Below are 25,268 nucleotides of genomic sequence, written 5' to 3' on the forward strand. Positions count from 1 at the left end.
CAGCTTGTTAAGGTGCGCATGGCGAAGATTTATTGCCGCGAGCACATTTCAGCTATGGCCCATTCAGACAGAAACCTGCTATTAAACGTTGCTACACACCTGTCCATGCAACTCATCGGTTGTTGCTAGTAAATAATCATTCATATATATCATCAAGATGGTAAATTGTTGCTAATGGGTTCATTACATTTCTTAAAGGGGAGAAATGTTTGTCATCTTCTGGCTTTTAAATATATGTACAGCTAAATGAATTTCTAACTATACATTAATATCAAAATTCCTCTCATTTGATGAGGATATTGATCCCCTCATCTCTCCAAGGCTTACATTATTATCCTGTGGATTTACACTGTAGAAATGGATTGGGCTTTGCAGATTAGTATTCAGCACGTTGCACTCTTTCTTCACTGTAATGCTGTTGTGATTCTGTAATGGGCCTGGAGCAAATGAGAGCCTTGCAGCTGGAAGTGTGCGGTTTAGTGTGTGTTCATGGAGTGTTTGTTTGCCAGAGTGCACAGGTTTTCACATCGCATGTGGCTGTCTGTGTTTGTGTTTCTTGCATATTTTAATGTCGGTTGGATTTAGTTGCCAGTTGTTGGGTTTTGCTATTTCTAAGGTTGAAAACCTGGAGAACCTGAGGAGACTTTTGCCCTCTCCTTGCTCTGTGCACTGGACAAAAAAAGATATATATCGTCAAGAGATGGACTACCCTGTCTCCTGCCAGCACCATTAAGTCCTCAAGATGCTGCTTTTGGGGAAGTTATTTGTTAAACCCACTCAACAGAAATGCTCTTGGTGGGAGAGTGCACCAGAAGATCTAGTTTAATGGTCCAGCTGCCACCTATAAATGTCTACCCATTTTTATCTCAGACATATATTTAATCCTGAGGATCTCCTGTAGCTTTAAATAAGAAGCCTTCTTCATTTCTCTACCAAACGCTCTACTGAAGCTCTTTGAGCCTTTTCAACTGAGTATCTCAAGCCTGTATCCTTCAGTATCATTATTTATCCCATTTTGTTGAAAAAAAATTGTGCTCCTTACAGTTGTTCCGCATATATATATATATATATATATATATATATATATATATATATATATATATATATATATATATATATATATATATATATATATATATGCATTTTTTGTTCTTTGTCTTAAAGGTATCATAAGAAAGAACCTGAGATGTTATTGCAGAGGGTCAGTTTTAAATAAAATGAAATATTTTCTGACTTTCTCTGTCTGACATTCTGCTGTGAGGAAATTGCATTTTGTTATGTGGGAGTTGCAGGAGTCAGTGTTATTAGAATTTAATACAATTTATATGTCAAAGGTATTGAGGAGAGAATATTCTTCCATGTGTGTCTATCTGGGTAAAGTGTGTGTGCCTGTATCCCTTCCACTGTCTATTGTGTGTTTGTTTTCATGCCTGCATGAATGTGTGCACAGGTGTATGCATCACCAGAGCTGCAATGCCAAGCTGTGGATGAGGTGGCTTTGTGTCCTCGTGGGAGCTGATCCCAGAGGAGGGCTGCCTGTGCACCTGACTGAGACACTGCCAATTAGAGTGAACAGACAGGGACTGTGTGTGGTTTGGCTGACACACACACATGAAAATGACTGCTTGAGTCTTTGTTAGTGCTAAATTTTATTAGATTTACCCAGCTGATTTCCACTGCTTTCAGCATCCTCCAATCGCTCATTTTAGAAAATGATGGTATACATCAGCTTGCAGTCATACTCTCTTTCTAATGCCGTGTGCATCACGTTATCATGCTTTATTGGAGAGGCATGATGATAAGGATAGGGGCTATAAATAACAGAGTGTAGCTTTGCCCTTCATTCTATCTTTATGCCAGCAGTGACTATAAACACAGTTCTGTTTGCTGTAAAGAACAGCTTAGCAAACTAATATTTACCTCTGAGCTTCCCTCCTTGGCAAGATTTCAATGGTATTATATTAATCATAATCAGTGTACATGTCTCCAAAGAAATTTGGAGAGAGGTGAGCTATTTGCAGAAAGATAATTGAGAGACTCAACCTCTTGTGTACTGTGTAGTGTATTACATGTAATTGTATATTTTGTATAAATGTCAGTTGATATGCTTATCGCTAATGACAATGCAAGTCTATTCAAGGACTTACTATTCTAGCATAGCCAGACCTATACAAGGACCTACTGAAGCACTGTATAGTTACCCCGTGAACCATGAGCAGTTTCTTGGCATTTTTTGCTGTCACATTTTTACTGCTGGCTCATTTTTCACTACAGTATAAAGTCCTACACCTCTATGAAAACAGTACAATCATGGTTCAAGATAGAGAGAACTCAAACATGCCTTTTGTTAAATCCTTTTTTTTAAAAAAGAAAGAAAATAAGTTGAATTTAATAGATTTTTTCATTTTACTAAAAATAAAAAAACAAAAAAAAACAGGATTTTACAGGATCTGGTGCAAACATTTTATTTTTGTGGAATTTGTGTGTAAAATAAAATAATTTTGATGAAATATGAAAATTTTCAAGTTTTTTGTGATTGCGTTTTCTACTGGAATCATACATATTGTGTGATTTATTTTTTTAAGAGTTACTCATTCTGATAAATAGTTAAGTTTTGGCATTTTTTTAAAGGATAACTTGTGTTTCACAGCTCCTTGGTAGTTTTGGGGCTCTTCAGGTAAATACTTAAGTTGAAATGTGGGTCAGTGTCTTGCTGGACGTTTCATCGTTACAAAAAAAATGATATAGAGAAACAACAGAATAAAAATAACAACATTGTGGCTCAACAAAAACATTGTATAACACTGAGGAATACGTAATTGGCTTGATGCAATGCCAATACATTTTGAGCTGCTTTCAGAGTAGAACAATATTGTGGCTCTCATGTGGAGAAGTTGCAGTTATAACTCCGAACCTACTTGAACATTCAGAAGATACAAAACACAAATTAAATTTTTATGCCAAAAAGGGATCGGCTAATAGGACAGCAGTTGGCAGCTTTTGGACTTCAATGTTCTTTATTTGGGGGGAAATTAAATTAATAAATAATGAATATAAAATAAATAAAATAAAGCTCTGTTATAATTCGGGCTACTTGGGCTGTTTCCACCTACAAAGTCTGGCTCTGTTTCAGAGGCTTTGAAACTGTGCGAGAGTTGCAGAGGGAGAGACATGAGGCATGCATGTAGGTGTTCTAATAACAATGGAAGCTTATGAGATAGTAATTTTTTCTTCTTTTTCATCTGTGAATGCAATAAGGAAACACACTTTTCTGTTTAACAAAATAAAATAACTCAGCTTTGACTTCTGTCTAGGCTTCTAAAGATTTGGAAGTAGATGAAAAAAGAACAAAAATCACTTCATGACTCTGATTTCCTAGATGTGGAAAATGTAAACAAAATTATATAATCAAACGCACTGACAAGTAGATTTATAGATAATTCATTTAAGCATTAGTGTCAGTGTAAGAAAAAACATATTTGACCATCAGCCAAATGACAGACAAAATAAAAAAGACTGAACCAAAACTAATGCACTGATTCAGTCATAATGATAAGACACTCAATTATCCATCCATCCATTAGCTATATGTGCTTTATCCTTCAGAGCGTTGCAGGGGGCGATATCCTCCCCCAGCTGACACTGAGTGAGTGGTGGAGTGCATCACTGTCCAGTCCATTGCAGGGTTAGCACAAAGAGACAGATAATCAGACATCCCCAGACTCCCTGCACTTAATTGTGATTCATTCAACTGAAATATATTCAAGAAAGTTGCAGACAGTTAAAAGTGTATAAACAAGAAAAAATTTCAGACTCGAAAGACTGCCATCAGGGGAGAGGACTCTCTCTGAGCACAGCACGACATCCTTCATACTGTGAATCTAAATGGCACCAAACATTAAGCTAGAACAGTATGATGTCTGACTGAAATTAGTGTGTGGAGGCTCGCAGACATCCTCACATGCTGACTCTGTCGGTTAAATGCCTGGATACATTTAATTGAGCTAATTGAGGCTTTCTCTCCTATTACTGCGTGGCTGTCGACGCGATCACCAACAAAAAGAATCAGCGTCATTCAGTGCAATTTTTGTTTCTGACCTGCAAGAAGAAACAGCAAGAGCCCCTCTGAAGTACAAATACTAATGACTTGGGGTTTCCTACCTTGCGAACAGAGAGCAGTTTGAAACATTTTATTAAGTCTTTTGAATGGTGTGTGATAATCATGTAATAAAATATGTTCTCAAAGAATGTAGCACTTCAGAAACTCTCCTCTCTGTCATGGCGTAAGAGGCTTAGGCCAGCTTCATGACGCTAACTTCCTATCATTTTAATAGGCTGCCAGACACTAACTTCCGGATCACTTTAATAAGCTGCCAATCAAACAAAGAAACAGCAAGAGAATGGGAGCAGAGTGAAATCCAGTGTCAGTCACCGAGCTTTACCACGGACGATTAGACAACTTTGGTCTCCACGCTGCATAGCTTTGGCATCCAAATTTATTTGTGGCACAGCAAGACCTTAAAAATCCACAGGTGTTTCTTTTGGAAGTGCACCTTATTTTTTTTTTTTTCAAAAACTGTGAACTTCCTTTGAACCTTAAAAATGTGAGCGTTGCACAAGCAGCTCGTTTTTTTTCAGCTTGTTACTGAGAGCTGAAGGAGAAGGATATTTCTAGAGGTGCGAGGAAGGTGGGCGTTGGTGAAATCTTTAACAGGGAAACAGTCATGTTGAGTCTCATGCTATTGTCACAGCTAAGACAGGGGATTGTCATGAAGAAGACAACACCATTGGAGATGGGCAGCATGATTACTGTGCCTGCATGATACTGGAAACACCTCATGCTTAAAACAGCCATGGGTCCTGTTTGCCATGTGTCAGCTTGCCTTTTGTTTCTGAGAACACTTGTGGATCATCATATATTTGTCATTAAAATTACAAAATAATCACAATTTGTATTATTTTAATTCAGCATAAAGTAGTTTCAGCAACTTAAAACAAGACTACATTTGAACCGGTGGTGCATTTATGCCATATAGCTTCACCTTTAGTCTAGTTTCTGACTAACTTTGACGGAATTATTACACAGAGAATCAGGTCAAAAATGTCACAGATTGGAATAATGGCACTTAAAATCAAAGCTTCCCCTGTCGTGCGTTTCATTGTTAATTTTTTTCATATCCTGCCAAGTCTGTTTCAAACTGTTGTGTCATGATTTGATGTTGACAGGCAGTGTGCTCCCTTGGGTGCAAGCTAATTTAAAAAGCAGCCATAGAGTAGCCCAGATGCCAGATTAGTGTCAGAGCAAAGTGACTGATGAGGAGCCTCCTGGTCACTCGGTCACATGCTGGCTCTATTGTGCATATGACGTGCTCCAGCTTGAAGCCCCTTGGTGCCTTGTAATAAATGAGTGATTCGTTGTTACACACTCAGCCTCCATTACCTGAGAGTTAAATGATACTTTACAGGTGTTTATGCTGCTTCTGCTGCTTTTTATCCCCCCAATAAAATATACCTAGCTGTTTGCTTCACGCAGCACCATACCTCTTTGACTCTTTGTGACACTAATTTAATTTGAGTAGCGAATAATTCTATTACTTCCATCAATATGGGTAGTTAGTTCTGCACCACAACTGCGAATGTGATGTGACCAGAGAGAATGAGGTTCCTGAATAGCACAGTTAGGTGCTGTGGATTTACAGTTATTTACAATGAAGAGGACAGTGGTAAATTTAGAGGAAATGGTAAAATGAGAGTGCCGAAGCACACTTGTGTTTGTCATGTTCCTTATGGATCTAAGAACATAAGAGGCACATGCCATTTAAATGCGTACTGCTAATGGCAGACTATACAATTTGTGAACATCATGGCGTGAAGTGAGTTCTGGTGAAGGAACAGATATGCTGTTTTTGCTCAAAAAGGGGTTGAATGATGCAGAACAACAGACTGTGACAAGTTTCTACCTGTGTGTCTATTTATGGCCTTTCCCTAGGAGCTACACTTTCCCTCGGTTCTCCCCGCGTCTCTGTCCTCTGTTCTGAAAAAAGACCAAAGGAGCTGGCTCTTATCCATGTTCTCATTCAGTGTCATGACTCAAGGGCATTAAGGTGCCGGCAGCTTGCTGTAGTTTGATTGACTGTAGACCGTCGGACAGGCCAGAGAGACAACTAGGACATGCCCAAATACCCAGGAGAACACAATGACAAAATAGTGCTCTTCTTCAAGATCACGTAGCATTTTTTTTCTGCAAGAAAATGGCACATCTGAGGGACACATCAGGTGTTAAATATTAACACTGCAGGACAGATTACTTTGTCTGCTGTGATCCTGTGCATGAAAGAGATGAACACACCGATGTACATACTACAACACGGCCTTCCTTTCAAGGATTAGAAATCAAACACTGAACGCGCACATTGTTCACGATGCTCTTTGCATGTGATAGTAATGGGGTGAATTCAGTCAGAAGTTATTATCCCTTCTGCGTATATTTGAAGAGGATATTTGTCAAAACTGTCAAATTTTACTTTCAGAATGTGCTTACTCCTCCAAGGGGTGGGGTACGTTTGACTCGGCAGTCAGTATTTTACATGATCTTGCTTTAAAATACGGCATGTGCACGTTGGACCACACACCACGATAGAAACCAGCCTCGCTGTCTGCAGCTTGTTATTGCCTGGGTCTGTGTTTTGGTAGAAGGTGCTGCCAGTCACTGTCATATATAATTTGAGTCAAGAAAACAGAAATAAGATGTTTTACTTTATACCTGACATTAAAGCTGAAGCCTTAAAGTTTGAGAAATATTTTATATATTTTTTAATACAATATTTTACCTCCTCATTTTGCAGCTTAAATTTCCCTTTAGTTCACTTTTAACAAGCTCAGGTAGATTTGTGAACTACCAAACAGCTAAGAGCCAAAGCGACTGCTGAAGCAACATCTCAATCAGTGTTACTATTTCAACATGTCAGACAATTAGGAACACATCCAGCAACCAGAACAAAATTTGCATTCATTTTGGTTAAACGATGAATACAAGTCTAATATTCACTCTGCTTTTAACTGCAAATTTGTCTCCACTACCTCTTATTTGGCTCTCTAGCTGCCAAATACTTAACCATGCAGTCAGACTGAAACCATATAATAAAGATGCAGACCATAATAACAGGACTATAAATTACAGCATGTTTAGTCTGACTCTTCAGATGTAGACTGCAAGTATAACCCTGCCATTGATGGTGCAAGTCACACCATATCCTCGCTCCTATCCACTAACGCTGTATGTTTTTGTTGTCAAAATCCCCTTTGCTATGTGGCAACAACCATTTTGTTTCACATAGCTGCTGTGGAGATACGGCTATCTGGCTATGCCAGGCCTAAAGATGCTTCAAAGCTTAGTACTTCTGAGTTGAGATCCATTTTCTGGATGGCACACGTGAAGGTGAGACGTTGTTCAAGTGGTAGTAATTCCGACTGCTAAGGTTAATAGAAATTCTCTAAATCAACTTTTTGGATGATTAAGAAGGTACTTGTATGGTAATATGTTGGCACTACGAAGTGTAGCTAATAATATAGTATATAGGTTTGTTATGTAATTTTTCGAAAACTCACAAGGTTTGGTAAAGACAAATGCAGGTTTTATGCCCTCCCAGAATTTATATTTTTCTTTTTTTTTCCAAAAAGGAGTATAGTTTCCATTTGGTAAAAAAGCTACTTGTATCCAAACAAAGAAAGCCAGTTAAAAGGAGCTAGCTGTGTGTGTGCTTGTAAGCTGTCCACCATCAGCGTTCAGATGGAAGCTTGAGTGGAACACTTGACTTGGCTAAGAGCTTAATGGTGAAATGTCTCCAAAAACTAAAGGTTTACAAATTAGGCTTTGGCAGAGCGAGTGCCATTGTTAGAAATGTATTTATTGCGTCTTTAATATGGTTCTTTATGGGTTAGTGGGGTATTGTAAAATTCTTAGTTCACTTCAGTTCCATTAGGCATTTTATTTGATAGAGATACAACAAGGTATTTTTGATTTTACACATTTTGTTTTTTATAACTGAGTGTAGACTGTTGCTCGCCTTGGTCTTTTTGATGTAAATCTAAATGAATGAAACAGTTTTTGAACTACGGGAGATGTGCACCCCTTAGACCTGAAAATCTTTCAGGACTGATCCCCATATGGTGTAAGTTCCTAACAATGCTTCTGCTGTACACACACAATCCATTCTCCATTGGTTAGGGGAATTAACTGTGACTTGCAGGCAAGGGGATGTGTGTAGAAAGAGATGAGAATGACCCTAAACTACTGGCTCTATTTGTTACGTGGTCACTGAGCTTGTGGAGCAGGGATGGGTGGGTTTAGTGAAGAGGGTAGAGTTCTCTCATTTTCACTGATAGGGGGCTCAGACATAGAGGGAATGACCAAAGAGTGGCAAGATCCAGTCAGCTTCAATTACAGGCCCCTTGTAGTTTTCCCAGAGGTGCACTATACGCCTTTAAGGGGAAATCAATGAGGTGACAAATTGTTGTGGACAGCAACCCCTTTTATTTCTTGCGTTATTGTATCCATGCCTGGGTGCTACTCTGAGCATGTATGCCTGGATTCTTGTGTGTCTGTGTGTGTATCTGTGTGTGTGTCTGTGTTTGTTTGGCAAGCATATATAAATGTGCGGCCCCATTTATGATAATTGAATGCTTTGGTCCATTTGTGTTTTGGTGGTTTATTTTCTGCTAGTGGCTTTAATGGCTTGTTATCTGTCTAAACCTGTTTTTAAACGCTTTCTAATGGGTGTTCACATGCATCACCCACTGACGCTCAGTGCTGCTTTGTTTTGTCATAATAACAGCGTTGGGTGTTTCTGAAGGTCGTTTTTGCTATGTCAAGTTGCTGTCACATCTCAGAATGTCTAATGGCTGATGAGTGCTGACTTGCTCAAGTGTACAGAGAAGCATATGTGGCTGAATTAAGTGTTTTTAATGGTCCATATGAAGCTGTCAGAGGCAGGAATGCTTTCTGCTTGAATGGTTGGAATCTGGGAAATTGTTGATCAGAAAACTAGAAAACTACCAGTGTTTGAAGAATGTAGGCAGTAGGCAATGTCATGCCAGGTTTAGGGATGTCACATAATGTGAGAAATAATTAATTGTTCCTAATAGCTCCACAGATGTTGACTTCTAAACATTTGTAGATATTAATTTTCATATAGATGTGAAGTTTATAGATATTGGTTTATAAAAAAGATGGATTATAAATTCAGTCAACACTCCACATCTTCACAGTACAAACGTGGTTGGAACCTAACGATATAAAATCATATGTGTGATTTGAATTTCACTGAACTTGTTTATTTCTGATGTTTTGAATGTTTCACATCAAATTTCATTACATTCTGCCAACATGCAGGTACCTATAGCCCAAGCGCACCTTCTCCTTATATTAATGGTCTTCCACATTAGACCAAAGCTGAAATAGATTTCAGTTCAGGTGATGAACCTAACTGACAGAATTCTAGTCTATTTTATAGCTCAAGGTAAAAATATATCTCAATCAAGGTTGTAAGGACTATTGTCTGCATTACTGGGGAGACTTGATATTGCTTGCTGTTGGTCAGTGGTCATATTGCTGATAGTCAATTTTTGAAATTTCATTTCTCTATTTTTAAGCATGTCTGCATGCTTCTGCACATTAATTTCTGTATCTCAGCTTTTAAAACTGGTGACGATAATGAATTTGACATAACTGCTGTGGATGTTTAGACATCAGAATATATTTTTTATGTAATATAGTTGTAGGGTGCTTTCACATCTTGTTGTTTTATACATGTGTGCATATCCCTAGCTCTGTCAGAAGTCAGTATGAGACCATGTAAACAGTATATGATTTATGTATGTACAGATGTCATGTTCATGTAGCAGTGAAAGTAGCTGTAGTCCCCTAATCTTCATCTCAGAGACACCATTGCTTTAGATGGAGAAACAGTACATAATGAAGAGCCTGTACTTTGTATGCAAAGGCCAAAAATACCAGTTGCCTCGTAGTGCAATTACTCTACAAATATATGTAAAGTGTGAAATACATGTAAGGTAAGACCTAATGCGGTACCTGAACCTGTGTTTCCTGGCTAAGGCAGATACTATTTGGCTACTGAAATGTAGCAAACATACCTCTTTGTTAAGTTCCCTTTACATTTCAGCTCTCCAATTTCAATGTGTTTATTATTAATCCAACATTTTGAGGTATTCCTTCTCATTTTTTATTTTTTTATTTTTCTGACAGCTTCCTCGCAGGCACCCAAGAGGCCATGGTATTAATGCAACACATTTCTCTTTCTCTTGTCTCTGCAGGAAAAGAAGAGTATGTCGCAACCTTCAAAGGATCTGAGTTCTTCTGCTACGACTTGTCCTTGAACCCGATTCAAAGCAGCAGTGATGAAATCACATTGTCATTCAAAACCCTACAGAGGAATGGACTGATGCTGCACACGGGCAAATCAGCCGATTACGTCAACCTGGCACTGAAAAATGGGGCTGTCTCACTCGTCATTAATTTGGGGTCTGGAGCCTTTGAAGCTCTTGTGGAGCCAGTCAATGGGAAATTTAATGACAATGATTGGCATGATGTCAAAGTAACAAGGAATCTACGTCAGGTAACAGTACAGAGGGTGATGCGGAGACTCAGTAAATGAATTAAAACAAATGCACTTAAATCATTACCATCATACAATGCACATTATTTCCAGACATTATAATTGGATTGCTAAATTGAATCATGGTGGTTTATGTGGAGACAAAAACAACCACAACCGAGCAGAGACATCTAGATTTGAATCGAGGCCTCTATTAAGTTACAGCTTAAGGTGGAAAAGAAAGGCAGTCTTAAACAACATCCAAAGCATTCAGGCTTGGAATTTATTTGTTTTCAATGGTTTCTTCCTTTTTTTAGTTAACGTATGGTCTATTACTATGACTTGTGTATCCTTACAGGCACTGTTTTTAGTATATTAGTATTTGTGGTATTTTCAATAAGAATGACACCAATATTGTCAGGTTATTTCATGAAATAGCTGAAATTAAACTATTTAAATCAATTAGAACATTTTAATATACAACTGTTTTATAAGATGTCCACTTTTCAAGCAAACTGACAAAAAAACATGCTGTATATGGAAAGTACAGCTGAATCTAAGGTTACGCTTTCATGCTTTTAAATTAAAATTCTAGTGCAGGCATATCTCTCTAACAGGATCTATAGACTCTAATGGACTCTCCTACATGGCCTTGAAGACTCACCTCTACATTAATAACTCCTAGGAGACAGTGTAGTGACAGTGTGACAGTGAAAAGATTTTTATTAATTAGACTTCTCTTGAAATCCCATTCAGCAGCTTGTGCTAGTTACATTCCCTATTACCAGAAGGTGGTCCATTCAAGGCATCCTACCACTTGTGCCATTTTCTTGTGGCAATGATTCTCATAAATGGCACACTGGTCGGGGTATCAGTCGACCGGGTTGTTGCTTGATTTTCTTTAAGACCAGATGAGATGAGAGGAAATTATGAAGCAGATTCTTTAACTGAGCATGTGTGTAAATTATCCGTTTGCAAGAGAGGATCACCACAGAGGTTAGTGTATGTTTTTTTCATGTTCTAAACAAATTAACTACTACTGATTTGTACCATGGCAGCATAGGGTCAGGATGCATCTGCCACTCTGTTAATGGCAGACCATCCTTGGGCAGGATCACAGTGCCAGTCTATTGCACTCAACCTGAAGAGAGAGGCATCGCCATGCTTTCAGTGACTTGCAACAATTACAACTCGCTCCCACCGTGTCGATGGATGTAAGCCACCACTGTTTTAGTTGGTTGTAATTTGCTTTCGTGGTGGCTAAAAACTGCCACTATAATGGCAAGACCTGATGACTGCTTCCATGTCCAGTAGGTTGATGTGTTATACCTCAGTCTACCCAGGGACTCAATTACCTGGGTGTTTTTCCAAGGACTGCAGGTCCTGATAGGACATAGGTGGAAGACTGAATTGGCAATGTGGTATTTGGGATCTAACCCAGGTGTACAAACTGTTCCTCCAAATGTCTCTTGAAGAATGGTTAAAGGAGACAGCAGGCTGCACACTACCCTTGGGCCAGGTACCTGCATAACCGCTAAACCAATTACCTCTGGCCCTCTAAATCCTAATTAGTAATTTCCAAGATTGCATTTCAGCTGGATTCAGCAACTCCAGACCCAAACATCCAGCTTCACTCCAAGGTACAGCACCTGTTTAACAGGGGAGCAGGAACTTCTCTTCCAGGTGACTGGAAATTGTAATCTGATTAGGTGCTGACTCAACTGGATGATATGTACACATGACCCATTCTGGAGACTAAACTCCAACATTATCTCGGTAGAAGAAACAGTTGCACGAAATACTCCAAACAAACAAGACTGGAGAAATTGTCTCTGTGAAGCAGACATGGCAAAATGAAAATATTTTATAGATCATTCAGGCTGAATGATAAACCAGTCATGTCACTTTACTATTACTACTACAGTGAAAATTTGCAGTATGTGCAAATTTAGTGAATAAAATCCAAAAAAAAGATGCTTATTTTTGGAATTCTTGAGTACCCTGAAGCATCCAAAATAGTCTGCTTTGTTTGGCTTTCAGCTGCCTCGTATGCAGACATAAGACTTCCAAGCCAATACTGGCCTTGATCTCTACAGGGCCAACACTGGCTAAGAACAACCCATGTGCCTGCAAGTAGTTGAGATTCAGAGATACTTTTCACTGTCTGAAGAACCACCTAGAAATGTGGCTTGTTTGCAGGAACAGCAGTGCCAGAAGAAGACTGAGTGGATCATTGGTGCCAACATAAAGGTCCTTGAAGCCAGTCTAGGAGAAATTCCACTGCTGGTGCTCCAGGAAACTCTCTAGAATCACTCAGGGTGCTCTTGGACGTTGTAGATTGTATGCTGATGAGCAGTTGCTGAATGTATTGCTGCGAGATGTCCTGGAGGGGTCTTTTCATATAGAACCGAGGAAGCCTGGTGAAGACATCTGGGATCAGGATTAGGGTTAGATTTATCATGCTTAGATGTTAAAAATAGATGGATGTAAAAATGATGTCTGGTGACATCTCTGAGGCGTGCAATAATTGATAGCATGTAAAATTTTGATGGCAAGTATATAGATCCTGTTAGACTGTTTATCCTGTGTAAAATAGAATACCACATTTTTTTTTAAAAACAAAAAACAGAAACAACATACTGTATGAATCAGGACATTTCTGGTTATATTTAACCTCATAGCAATCTTTAGAAAAGTTTCCAAGTACATCATTAAGTCAAAATCTCTAGATGTGTTCCTGCTCATTTGGTGGGAAATGTTTTTCTTCACCTCAGTACCAAAGCTGCTTCTTTTGCATAATCAGCAAATTGATTATTGGCAAACCTAAGGATTTGGCCAGCTTGAACATTCACTGCATTCAAAGTGTGAACGAAAACCAAGCATATTGAGTGCATGCTCTGCGGGGGAATCAAAATTGCCATCCTCCTCATTCTGTGTCAGGGTCTTCTTTGCTTTGTCTCATTGCAGTAAAGTGATCCTAAAGTTCATCAATAAGACCAAATGGAGGTAAAGTATTGTATGAGCGCCGGAAAGTCTGATACCCTGGATTGGTCTCAAGCCCTAAAACCAAGTACAAAAGAAGGCAAATACTAATATCAATAAAAAAAAGAAACATTAAAGCTTCAAAATGGTCTTGAACTTAGGACTTTGTTAAAGAGGGTCAACTGATGTGCTTTAGGCATTCTTTCTTATGAACCATTTGATGTCTGTCAATCATAATCCTTTGTCAGGACTTGGGTAAGGAAGTTATTTTCTGCTACTCAATGGTCTGGTCACATACAGAAAATGGTGCAAAAGTGCCATGAGGAACTTAGGGAGTCACTGGTTGAGCTCTAGCACCTCTTGTAGAGCATTCTTGTTATTTCCTTGGTCTGCTTTTTTCTTGTTAAACTTATTTTGCCCTTTTTTCTCTATGTTACTAACATGCTTTGGAAACAAACTAACATCATTCATGGAATGTGTCATTCTACTAACCAGTATGGGTTTTGCCGTTTAACAATGTACTAACAGTATTGACCATCATATTATTTGAGTAACAATCGTTATTCTGTTCACAGTTTTTAATTTCCTTTCTCCCCCCTTTTCCACAAAGCACTCAGGCATTGGACACGCTATGGTAAACAAACTACATTGTTCGGTAGATATCATTCTAATTGTTTCTTAGTTTGGGTTTGCCGTGTGTTTCTTTTCTTTCTTTTTTTACTGTAGACGTCATTTACAAAAAAAGGGAAATTGCGGTTGGTACTCTTCTGCTTACTTTTCGAATCCTTTTTAATTTATTGATTCATTCATTGGTTTCACCCTCTTTATTTCACTTGTTTCCTGTCCAATTCTGTTTGATCCACCTTTTAGGAGCATCATTTTGAGCCTTTTGCATCAAGCTGTGGTTAATAATGAGGACACCTCTCCTGTCTGGCTGGCCTGATGCTCTTTGGCTCAGCCAGTTGTATCCCCATTCACTTTGCATGGCATGCACTTTGACTACGTGTTGCAAATGTCACACTGCCCATTTGTCAACATGGATGTGACAGTTGAGCTGTGTTTGTCATTTCTTCTCTGGTGCTTTGTTTTTTTCTCTTTGTGGTCTTGCAGTGTCTATGAGCTTTTGCATGCATCTGAGACTGTGGCAAGTGTCAGTTTACCGATTCTGGATCCCAGTCAAAAAGTTGGGAAAGTTTTCTTTTTGTATGCTCGTAAGCAAAAAGAAAAAACAAATGCATGCATGCAGTTTCTTCTCTAAAACCCTCAGTCATTGTCCTATACTAAAAGGTAATTGTGTTTTTCACAGCATGTGCTCCCTCTCCAACCTAGTGGCACGTTCTGATTTCTTTTGTAGAACTGCTGGACGTACTAATATGAAATAATAGTTAAACTAACCTAGATAACATTTTACTAACACCATTTTTGTGTCTGCTAAAGTATTTTTAAGTTGCAGTAGGGGCAATACTAACACTGTAGTATGGGCAGTTCACTAACTCTCTAACTAGAATAGCATTCCTTTGAAGGCTTGCAGTCTTCCAACTAATCAAACTGGACAAAATAATAATACAAAACAAGAAAAAAGACAAAGAAAACAGACATGAAAATGGGTTTCAAAAATAGATAAACATATAGGGAAGTCTGTCACAGACAACAAAAAAAGAAAGGCAACAGCACTGCGGTATATAGGCTGTCTGAGTATAGCATGTCTTTTCCCTGTGCTTTGTTGTCTAGGTTACAATATCCGTAGATGGGATTCTGACCACCACTGGATATACGCAAGAAGACTACACCATGCTAGGCTCTGATGACTTTTTCTATGTTGGAGGCAGTCCTAGCACAGCGGACCTGCCTGGATCTCCGGTTAGCAACAACTTCATGGGCTGCCTCAAGGAGGTAAACAGCACTTCAGTGTGAACTCTGAGTCTGGTGGGTGTACAGGATATGACTGACTTCACCTTAGGACTCCAAAACAGACCCTTCCACCCACATGCTGACCCAGTCTCATTCTTAACACTTTGTCTAGTTTGTTTCTCCTCTTTTACTTGCACACTCTGACACAAACTTTTTTCTTTGCCTTGACTCCACATACAATTTTATGCACACATCCGCACACACACGACTGGTGTGCCACACACCCACACATATAGAGCTCTGTCTTGGAGTGGAATTTACCACAGGCTTCATACAGCTCTGTCAGGTGCACTTCAAAGAGAAGCAGTGATCCTGAGATCAGGGAGCTGAATTTTCATGAGCAGTCAGGAAACTGCCACACTTAACATTGTTGGGAAGTTTGCTGCACCAGACTGATATTATCAATGATCACATAGCTAATGACTAACCTTATTGCTGCATGTCAGTAGAATGTGGTGTTTACGCAAAGGTAAAATGCATAAAATGTGCAGTATCTGGGCCACAAGCTTCCCCTTGAAAGTTCAGACCACAGCAAGGTGAGGGCATGTATATCAGTTTAAAAGACATGTTCTCAGATGATTTATTGAATTAAGTACATTCTGTATCCCGAATGCTCCACAGTTTAATGAGCCATTTGAATCTGGCTCATGACTTCCAGTACATGTCATTTGTCACTCGCCCATTTACTTAAGTGTTGTAGTATTCAAGGAGTATGCTTATAGTGTGAACTTTATCCCTAGAGAGACAGAGGAAGAGGTAATTTCTCCACCAGAGGGTTCATATGTTATACCTTTCACTGTAATCAGTACAGTGGTTTTCTTTTCTGCTTAATAGGTGGATTCTGACCTAAAGCATTTGCTTCAGGAACCACCAGGGTTATACAAAGACATCAACTAGGCAAATCTGCAAAGTACTGTAAAATGATCCATTAATTTATCTTTTAATTTCAAAAGCCCCATTTTCCTCATTGCTTTCCCTTTTCTTTTTCTTTTTTTGTAGCTTCTCTTGCTCCTTTTGTGTCCTACATATTGTATCTTACCTCAAGCACAGACCGTCATCCTCAGTGAACCTCTTGGAAAGGTCTGAGGCAGTTCTGTTTAATGAGCAGACAGGGTGTGGACCACATGTCCACATGCCATGTACAGCTCATTAGAGGTCTGGTTGTTAAGGGGACTGTCTCGGTTATGTCTCCGGGGTGTTGCAGATGTGACGACAACAGGAATGGAATTCGTGCACCTCAAGCATGGTCATCCGCCCTACTGAGCCACCCTCTCTGCTCTTGGCCAGCCAAACCATAGCGGCTACTCTCACTGTCCTGAGATCAATGTATTGAACTCCTCAAGAACTTTTAAATATGGTACAGTGCTGTGAAAGGTCCCAGGGAAAGAAAGACAGACTAAATTCTCCCTCCTTTATTTGCTCATGGGATCATTTAATATTCTTTATTTAGTTTTACCAGACAAATGCAAATGTCAATAACAAATAAAAAGGAGACTAAGCCCATATACTGTAAAATCTATAGTTAGTTTAATCTACTTGATCCTTTAATTTATGTTGGAGAATTTCAAGACATTGACAAATGTTATGCATCATTTCATCCAGCCTGCTGAATGAAACAGAAGTGCCATCTGAGGTCAGCTTCTAAATATGGTGGGATAGCATATGAGCAGGGGTTTAACAGTGTGTGCTGTGGTCCCTGATTGATGGCACATTCCCAAGGGGCTTGTTGCAGTATTTGTGTGCAGATTCCAGTCTGTGTAGCCACGCCTGCCTGTTGGTTCTGATGGCAAAACAAACGGTGGTGCAGTAATAGCTCAGTTGTCAAAGCCCTAGTTTGATGACAAATTAGTGCAGTACTACTTGTGCAGCACCAGTCATAGCTCAGACCAAAGCTCCTTTGACTGTGAAAGGTGCCCTTTGTCTTGACCATAAAAAATTGATTTGGGTTTATTGGCTGTAGCTGTTGCACCTTTGTCTGCATGACTCAAGTCCAGCCAGCAGAGATATCATCATTTATACCTTTAGTACTTTTTACATTCTTTCACCAGACAGGAGGTATCTGTTGAATTACCTCTTCTATTCCACGTCCTATTCTTTTCTATAATCTCTAAAACATTCCATTTGGCTGTGTGTCATACTCAGGAATGTACTATACTGTACATTTTATAAAAAGCAAAGATAAAGATGTGGCAGTAAAAGCTTGGCATTATCCATTTCCTGATTTCTTTGAAGTTGAATGCAGTCTGATACAGTAAGTCACAAAGCATTTACAAGAAAGTAAGCCTGAGCTTACCTGATTCCGATGCACCACTATGTGCTCCAACTACCTGAACAGTTAGACACAGTAGATCTGATTCAGTGATAAACATAATTCTCCACGCAAATGCAATCCCATCGGAGATGTCCCCGTTTTCAGGTGAACGCTTAGCATGACAGCAAATAAAAAACATAGCTAGTGTTTTCTACAGCTGTAGCTCATTTGATTTGGCCCAGTAAAAGCAATATAGATATGCCATTACAAGTCTTTTGTTATGCTAATACGTTTGCATACTCGAGTCATAATGGGGCTATCCATCACTTGATAACCTTATCTCCCAATTAGTAGTACTGGAGCAGTGTGGAAGGGACCCTTGACTGTGCTCGTGCCCCCTGGGGAGAGTTGTTAAATATTAGTTACTCCTTTGTTCCTCTGGCTGCCACACTATTCACATCTTTTTGTTGCCTTCATAGTATTTGCTTTGCAAATAGATAGACTCATCACATCAAAAACACATCACAAGTGTATGAAGGTGGTGAAAATATGATGACCACTGTGATGGTTTAATGAAAAATTCTGACATTCACAAAAATATTAATTAGCTGTTTGTATTGAAATTAGAAGTAACTACAAAGAGGGATCCGTGCTATTGCAGCTGCCCTACTAGATACTCTTTCATTAAGGAGACTGAATAATGACACAGGTATGAATGTCTCAGTTTTTTACAGACAGTTGACAATTACAGTAGCACCTCTGTTTGCTTCTTAACAATATTCCATTCATTGCCCAGTTACATAAATTGTGGCTATGGTTTGGTCTGTAGAGGTGTGCTGTGATCAATATTTTCAGGATTTATTTCATGACAGCCCTTCCTCTGTGGTTAGAACAGAATTCAACATTCCTTTTATGCTGCCTTTTTGAAACAGGAGACCAAAGATGAGCTTCTTGCACACAGATTTGACCAGTTACACAAACCGCAGTAAATAAAAATGGCAAAGTTAGCAGACTGGTCAGTTCATATATGTGCTTTACATATCATAATGACTCTCATCTATATTCAGTTGGTATTTTAATGACACGATTGCATTTTTGCAATGAGCTGCTACTTTGTTGCTCCTGTACTTAATCTTTAGAGCATCCCAAAGGTCACAGCACTAATGTTTAGCCCCGTCTGGTTGACAGTGTCTGAGAATATAAACTGCTACTGATGAACGTTTTTCTTCATAAAAATATGTAAGTTTTTGCATTTCATCATTTTTTTAAATGATGTGCAGCATACTGAATGGTGTAGTCAGCTGATGCATTAATTTTTTTGCCTTGCTTTAGATAGGCATATCCATCATCTGCCTGCTTTTATTCCAATCACAGGCCCCAACTGAGGCCTTAATCAGCATTTTGTTTAACACCTGCAATCAAGGCATTAGTTTAGATTTATCACCCTCTATCTGACTTTTCACATAGAATCCCAGGAGAATCTAACAGATAAAATTGTTTTCTGCAAACTCTTATAACAATTACATTTTTTGCCTCTTTTTTTTTTTTTTTTTTTTGGTAATTCAGGCTGTCTCTTCAATAATTTGACACTGAAATCCAAGTACATGTCTCACTTATTTACACTTTACCCAGCCACAGCACGCTATCTCTTGTTGTGAAGGCTTCAGATGGGGAGCAAAGAAAGCAGGGTGATGGGAGTGACATTTGGTGCCACGTAGACACAGCTCCTCTCAGCATAGGTGCAGTGTGGCAACGATGACCAATGGCTGAGGCATGCAAACCCTGTGCATGACACACTGTCCTCAAAGCTGAAATGCCACAGGGACAACTGCTATTTTTTCTCATTATTAGGTTCCCTTTAACCTTTACTTTCTTTCAATTTGCAGGTGAAATATGCAACTGTATGTATGACTGAAGAATTAACTTTCTTGCTCTACTCCCAATTCAGGTTGTGTACAAAAACAACGATGTCAGACTTGAGTTGTCTAGGCTGGCCAAGCAGGGGGATCCCAAGATGAAGATACATGGTACTGTGGCCTTCAAGTGTGAGAACGTGGCCACTCTAGACCCCATCACATTTGAGACACCCGAGTCTTTTATCATCCTCAACAAGTGGAACGCTAAGAAGACAGGCTCCATCTCCTTTGACTTCCGAACCACAGAGCCCAACGGACTTCTCCTTTTCAGCCACGGCAAGCCCAAGCAACAGCCAAAGGATTCCAAGAGTCCCCAAACCCTCAAGGTGGACTTCTTTGCCATCGAGATGCTGGATGGTCATCTGTACCTGCTGCTGGACATGGGCTCAGGAACCACAAAGACCAAGGCAGTCAATAAGAAAGTCAATGATGGCGAGTGGTACCATGTTGACTTCCAGCGAGATGGAAGATCAGGTAACTTTAAAGACCATTAACAATGTACAGTTTTTAGAGGATGTACTTGCAACAGGAAATTGTGGCCTCCTATTGCTACATTTACAGTAGCCTTGAGACTTTACATCTACACCTAAAGAAAAAAAAAACACATGTAATTTGACAAAACACAAGCAAATCCATTTGGCAACATATATATAGAAAATTTGCACGTGTTTCCTTTAGTTACTGTGTTTTGGCCTCCCAGGGTCGCTGTATGCATGCACGTTTGCATGTTTGTATAAGATCATGAACTAGTCTATATTTCAACTGCCTTGCACAGACTTCTACATATAATACATTCTGCAGAAACCTAGAGTGGGAGCTCTGCTGTGCACCATCTAGATGAATTATTTACTTGCAACAAAAGTACTAGTGTGGCATCACAGTTATATTTTCTGTGAAAGAAAATATTAATTACTTTACCAAGGGGTGATATTACACCAACCCCTGAAACTTAAATATTTTGGCACACCGAATCTATTTCTACACATTCATTGTAAAAAGGTTCTGACAGCTGTGACCTATCTACAGATTGAAGCCATATGCCATGATTCCAGACACATATTTGCCACAAAATAACTTTGCCCCCTCTCACAATGTGTCCTCTAAGCCCCGGGTTGCCCTGCTCTGGTCCCTGTTGATTTGCTTATCTAAGCAGCAATTTGTTAGTGTGAGCTTAGAGCCAAGGCATTGCAATGTCATGCTGCAAATTAGATATACCCCTTGACCATGTTTTCCACTCCATCTCAAGAGGTGGAAATTAGATTAACTGTTTCATTACCCCCCAAGCAATACTGGGTTGCAGCTTTAAATTGAGCGAGATACAGTGTTAAAACAGTGATAGAACCCATTCATTTCTACAATCCCATATTCAGCTTCAATAATCAGTGAGAGATTTTTATTATTGGTCTTATTTTTAAATTAAGGAAACATTTAGGTCTAATACTCCACACAGAATATAGTCATATACAGTACTGAGTGGCTCTGATTGAACTCAAACGAGAAAGAAAACTGCGGTGACTTCTCAAATGATATTAATCTAAAACATTTAGCTATGGCGGACCAAGCTATAACACTCACTGTCTTGCTAAATTAGATTGTATTCATTATCTGTCTAGTAACCTCCTATCATCCACCCCCGCATACTTACATACAGTGCACACGTGCACACACGCTAACACATGCACACAGAACCTCGAGCTCTCTCGTCAAGCTCTCTACTCACTGTTCTCTCTGTCTACCCTGCCTAAGTTTCCATGGAAACAGGAGGTGGTCTCTCCCAGGACTAAGACAGTTCCTGCACAGTGCTGTGCTGAGCTGTGCACTAATGACATTTCAGAATAACTTTTCTTCCTTTCCTCAAGTCAAAGGCATCAACACTTACGTACTGGAGTGTAAAGGGGACATATAAAAGGTCTCTGCAATATGATGACTTGACACGTGAGAAGAAAAGAGCAAATTTAGAAGACACTGCTCTCACTTGCAATGTTTCAAATTGCAAAGCAGTTTTCAAATTTAGCAGTGGTATTCTAATCTGGCCACCCCGTAAATTTAAGCCAATCATACAGTCCTCCAAAATCTAAAATCTTCCATCTAACATTTCTATGAATGCTACAAAGCACTGGTGTTTACAGTGTGTAATGATGTGTGCACTGCACCTCAAATGGAAGCGTTGGAATTTTTGCACTTCCTTTGTACTGAATAGGCCTTGTGTGATTTCCATTCCCCCAGGATACATGTAACTTTAATGTTGCATTAAATAGCAGATTGTGCAAATAGAGTGACATAAAAACTTTCATAATAGCTTTTCTGAATGGAGATTTTTTCCATGTATTTTTCCATTAATTATTGACACATTGATATATGAATAAAAGCTGAGCTGGGAGCCTCAATGAACATAACAAGCCCCTGACAACATATTATGCAGCTTTGAAACTTTGCATGTGAAGCTCCATAAAAGGCCACTCCCTACTACGACATAGTGTTAGCCTTTCTCTTGCAGGTTGCTATATACCCCAGTGCCCTTTTTCAATACTTGTTAATATTTGATAGAATTAAGGTAATTTTAAAACATAAGTAAAGAATTCACTGGTCTCTTGAGAGCGGGAGTCACGAAACATATGGTACTCTCAGCTTTTCATCTGTGTGTCAGATGTTTTATTAATACACACCACCAAGCACATCACTCATAACAAAAGTGCAACACTACAGCCAGACATAATTATCTGCAGCCCGGTCCTCCATGTGCAACACTTCCTGCAGCCGTGACAATAGCAGATAATGATCCCTGCCCTATTTAGTTTAGGCGGCTCTTCCTGCAGGAAACAAGTCTGCAAATGGACTCGCGCTCTCAGACAGCATCTTTTAACCTCAATGCATTAGAGCCGCTAAGAGACACTCTGCTTTTAAGTGAGGCCTTCTGGGCTGGGAGTGCTTTGGGTCACTCATCAGAGACATTACACGGACTTTGCAGTGTTGCAGCCCCACTTCCTGCGAGGGCACACGCACCACTACTTCGCACACAAACAGCAAGCAAACAGACACACACATATAGACAACACATTCCCCATCCTCACAGCCCCCTCACAAGCTTCTCTCTCTACAGAGAATCCAATCACATAGAGAGATTTGGCCGTATCGCACTAACTGGATTGTAGTAATCCCCTGTCTAACATGTTTTGGGGATGTGTGAGTGGGGTTAGGGGACATCATGCCAAGTTGAGCCGGGCTGCTGATGTAGAAAGTGTGAGAGAGATCTGAGCTGTCATTTGGACCCCTATCTTCAGGTTTGATGATGGAGTGCCATTTACAGCTCAGCCCATAGAGCAACAGAGGGAGAGACAGAAATGTGGTCAGTGTTTCAACATTGGCTGCAGTGCTGATCTTCTCCTCATTTACTGCCCGCATCATCATTTTGAACAACTCTCCTTTACTGTACATTTTGTGCTTGCTTCTCAAAGATATTATTTGCTGCTGTGTTCTCTCATTTGAATTCTTATCTGTTATCATATACCCCTCCCTCATATTCTTTCCAGACATCTTTATCTCCATGTTCTCATCTTGTTCAATATCTCCTCCTCTTTTATGTTGGGTGGCATTCGTGGAGACACATCCCCTGCCCATTTTGGCTATGAATAATGTTCCAAGCATAGGTAGTCTTGCCATGTGTGTACATGCCTGCAGCTTCCCATGCTACAGGCATGGTGATGGCACAGGTCCCCATTGGATTTTGTATTGCCTTCTGACTTAACATAGCTTGACTATGTTTACACACATCCTTACAGGACGTTGACAAGTGAGCCAGTGCACTCTGAGCAGATGCCTGAGAGATGCTGACATCATTCTCTTGTCTCCCACTCGCATGAATTTAGACAGACATGCTTACTGTAGACTTACAGCGACCTTGTTTGCTGTTTACGACTGTAATAACACTTAAGTATAGATACTTTGAGATTTAAAGAGGCCATCGGCTTGATGATGACTCCTTCAGTATTTACTTTGTGAATGCATTATTTACAAAGTGATGTTTCAAACCACTCGTGATAGAGTGGGATCTGACAAAATTGACATGCAGATACTTCCCTTACAGTTCACGCTGACCGCACTCGTGTTCATTCTTCAGCTGGGCACCTGCTCTACTAGGAGAAAAGTTTTCTTGCTAATGAGTTTGATGTAGTGAGCTCGTTAGCTATAACCTGAAGGGAGCTGTTCTGGCTGCGTGATGGGTGGTTCATGCCAAGTGTGCAAAGCTTGGAAGTCTCAACAGCTGTGGCTGAAGAGAGCAGGGGCAGTGGGTGGCGGCAGGAAAGTGCTGGAACAGATGCCTGGGGCCAAGGCCCTGAGAAAAGAGCTGGAACATGTTAGTGGCTCCAGGTTAATCATTGTGCACTAGGTCCTTAGACGTCTCTTTCAAGCACTTCTGCAAAAAGGCTTTCTCACCTTGGCTATAAAAAACATACAGATCCAAGATCATTATTAGTACATGGAGTCATTTCATAGTTTTTCTTTTTTTCTTTTGCAGCATTCTTTCTTTACATTTAATTGATTTTTTTAAAAGTCCAACCCAAACAAAATGCATTTTAATTAAGAAATGAAATGCAGATATTTATTATATGTATAATTAATTGTGATATGTACATTCATGCGTGCTAATGGTAGTGGTAATGAAATGTGAAATGCCCCATTTAATGTCTAATGTGTCTCTAAAATGTGCCAGGCAGTCCTGCTGAAAATTCATGTGTGGCTTAGGGCTTGTTTCCCAACATAAACACTTTGACTAGAAAAGTAACTTAAAAGCTATGCTTCCACATACAAGCAGTTAGGACTCTGCCATTTAGCCCAAGGCAATCAACTAATAGCTCCTTCATATCTGCCATGGCATGCATCTGCCACTCAAAATGCAAATTATGACTTTATGGCAATTTTATTTTTGAGCATCCTTAGCCCGCTATTTCTCTGCCACTCTCCCCAGGCAGTGGCCGCCGTAGATCCTCAGCAGCACGGTATATAGATTACTGGACGAGGATGCGGGCAGTGGAGGCAGCCGCCATTAATTAAAGTCCACAATGGCTCCTGCACTGAGAGTAACAGATCCATATACAAATTAATCACCCGGTCTGAGTCCCACAGTAAGGCCTTCCTTTTCCACAGCTTTACAGTCCAGTCATGTCCGCTGTTGTTTACCGTGCTCCAGATCGAGAATTAAACCTGAATGAGAGTGATAAATCATGGTGGGGAAACACACAAACTCTCATTGCAGGTTTATGTGTTGAAGAGGCAAACAGAAGGAGAGACAGGGTGAAAAAAAACACCCTGCAGTCTGTTAATCAAGTTCAAAAAGATGGCTTCGATGTTTTTTCCTCTTTCTTTTTTGGGGGGGTGAGGGTGGCTAAAATGATAGAAGGTGCAACAATTTTTCTTCTCCTGTCCTTTCTTTTTTTTTATGACCACTGCTTTATAGATAAAGGAGATTTATTATGGGAAATCCAAGGAAAATGAAGGGGGTACTCTTAGGGATCCCAGATTAGGCTACTAATAGACTAGCTGCCCTGTGATTAATGTGTCTTATCAACGCTCATCAGTCATTCTAAATGAAGAAAA

The 25,268-nt window shown here is 39.7% G+C and overlaps 1 protein-coding gene across 23 annotated transcripts in view; it reads left to right on the forward strand.

Annotated features, from left to right (window-relative positions):
* LOC111562983 (neurexin-1a) overlaps positions 1-25,268 on the forward strand; it is a 249,785-nt gene that overhangs the window by 81,385 nt on the left and 143,132 nt on the right. For 17 of the 23 annotated variants that reach the window (XM_055018390.1, XM_055018392.1, XM_055018396.1 and 14 more), the window contains 4 exons: positions 10,333-10,634; positions 14,206-14,229; positions 15,327-15,488; positions 19,706-20,147. In XM_055018390.1, the coding sequence (XP_054874365.1) occupies positions 10,333-10,634; positions 14,206-14,229; positions 15,327-15,488; positions 19,706-20,147 (930 nt within the window). The remainder of the gene's footprint in view (positions 1-10,332; positions 10,635-14,205; positions 14,230-15,326; positions 15,489-19,705; positions 20,148-25,268) is intronic. The other 6 variants (XM_055018391.1, XM_023261832.3, XM_035944251.2 and 3 more) reach the window with 1 other exon arrangement.

This window comes from Amphiprion ocellaris, chromosome 16 (genome assembly GCF_022539595.1).
Source record: "Amphiprion ocellaris isolate individual 3 ecotype Okinawa chromosome 16, ASM2253959v1, whole genome shotgun sequence".
In the NCBI taxonomy this organism is placed as follows: Eukaryota; Metazoa; Chordata; class Actinopteri; family Pomacentridae; genus Amphiprion; species Amphiprion ocellaris.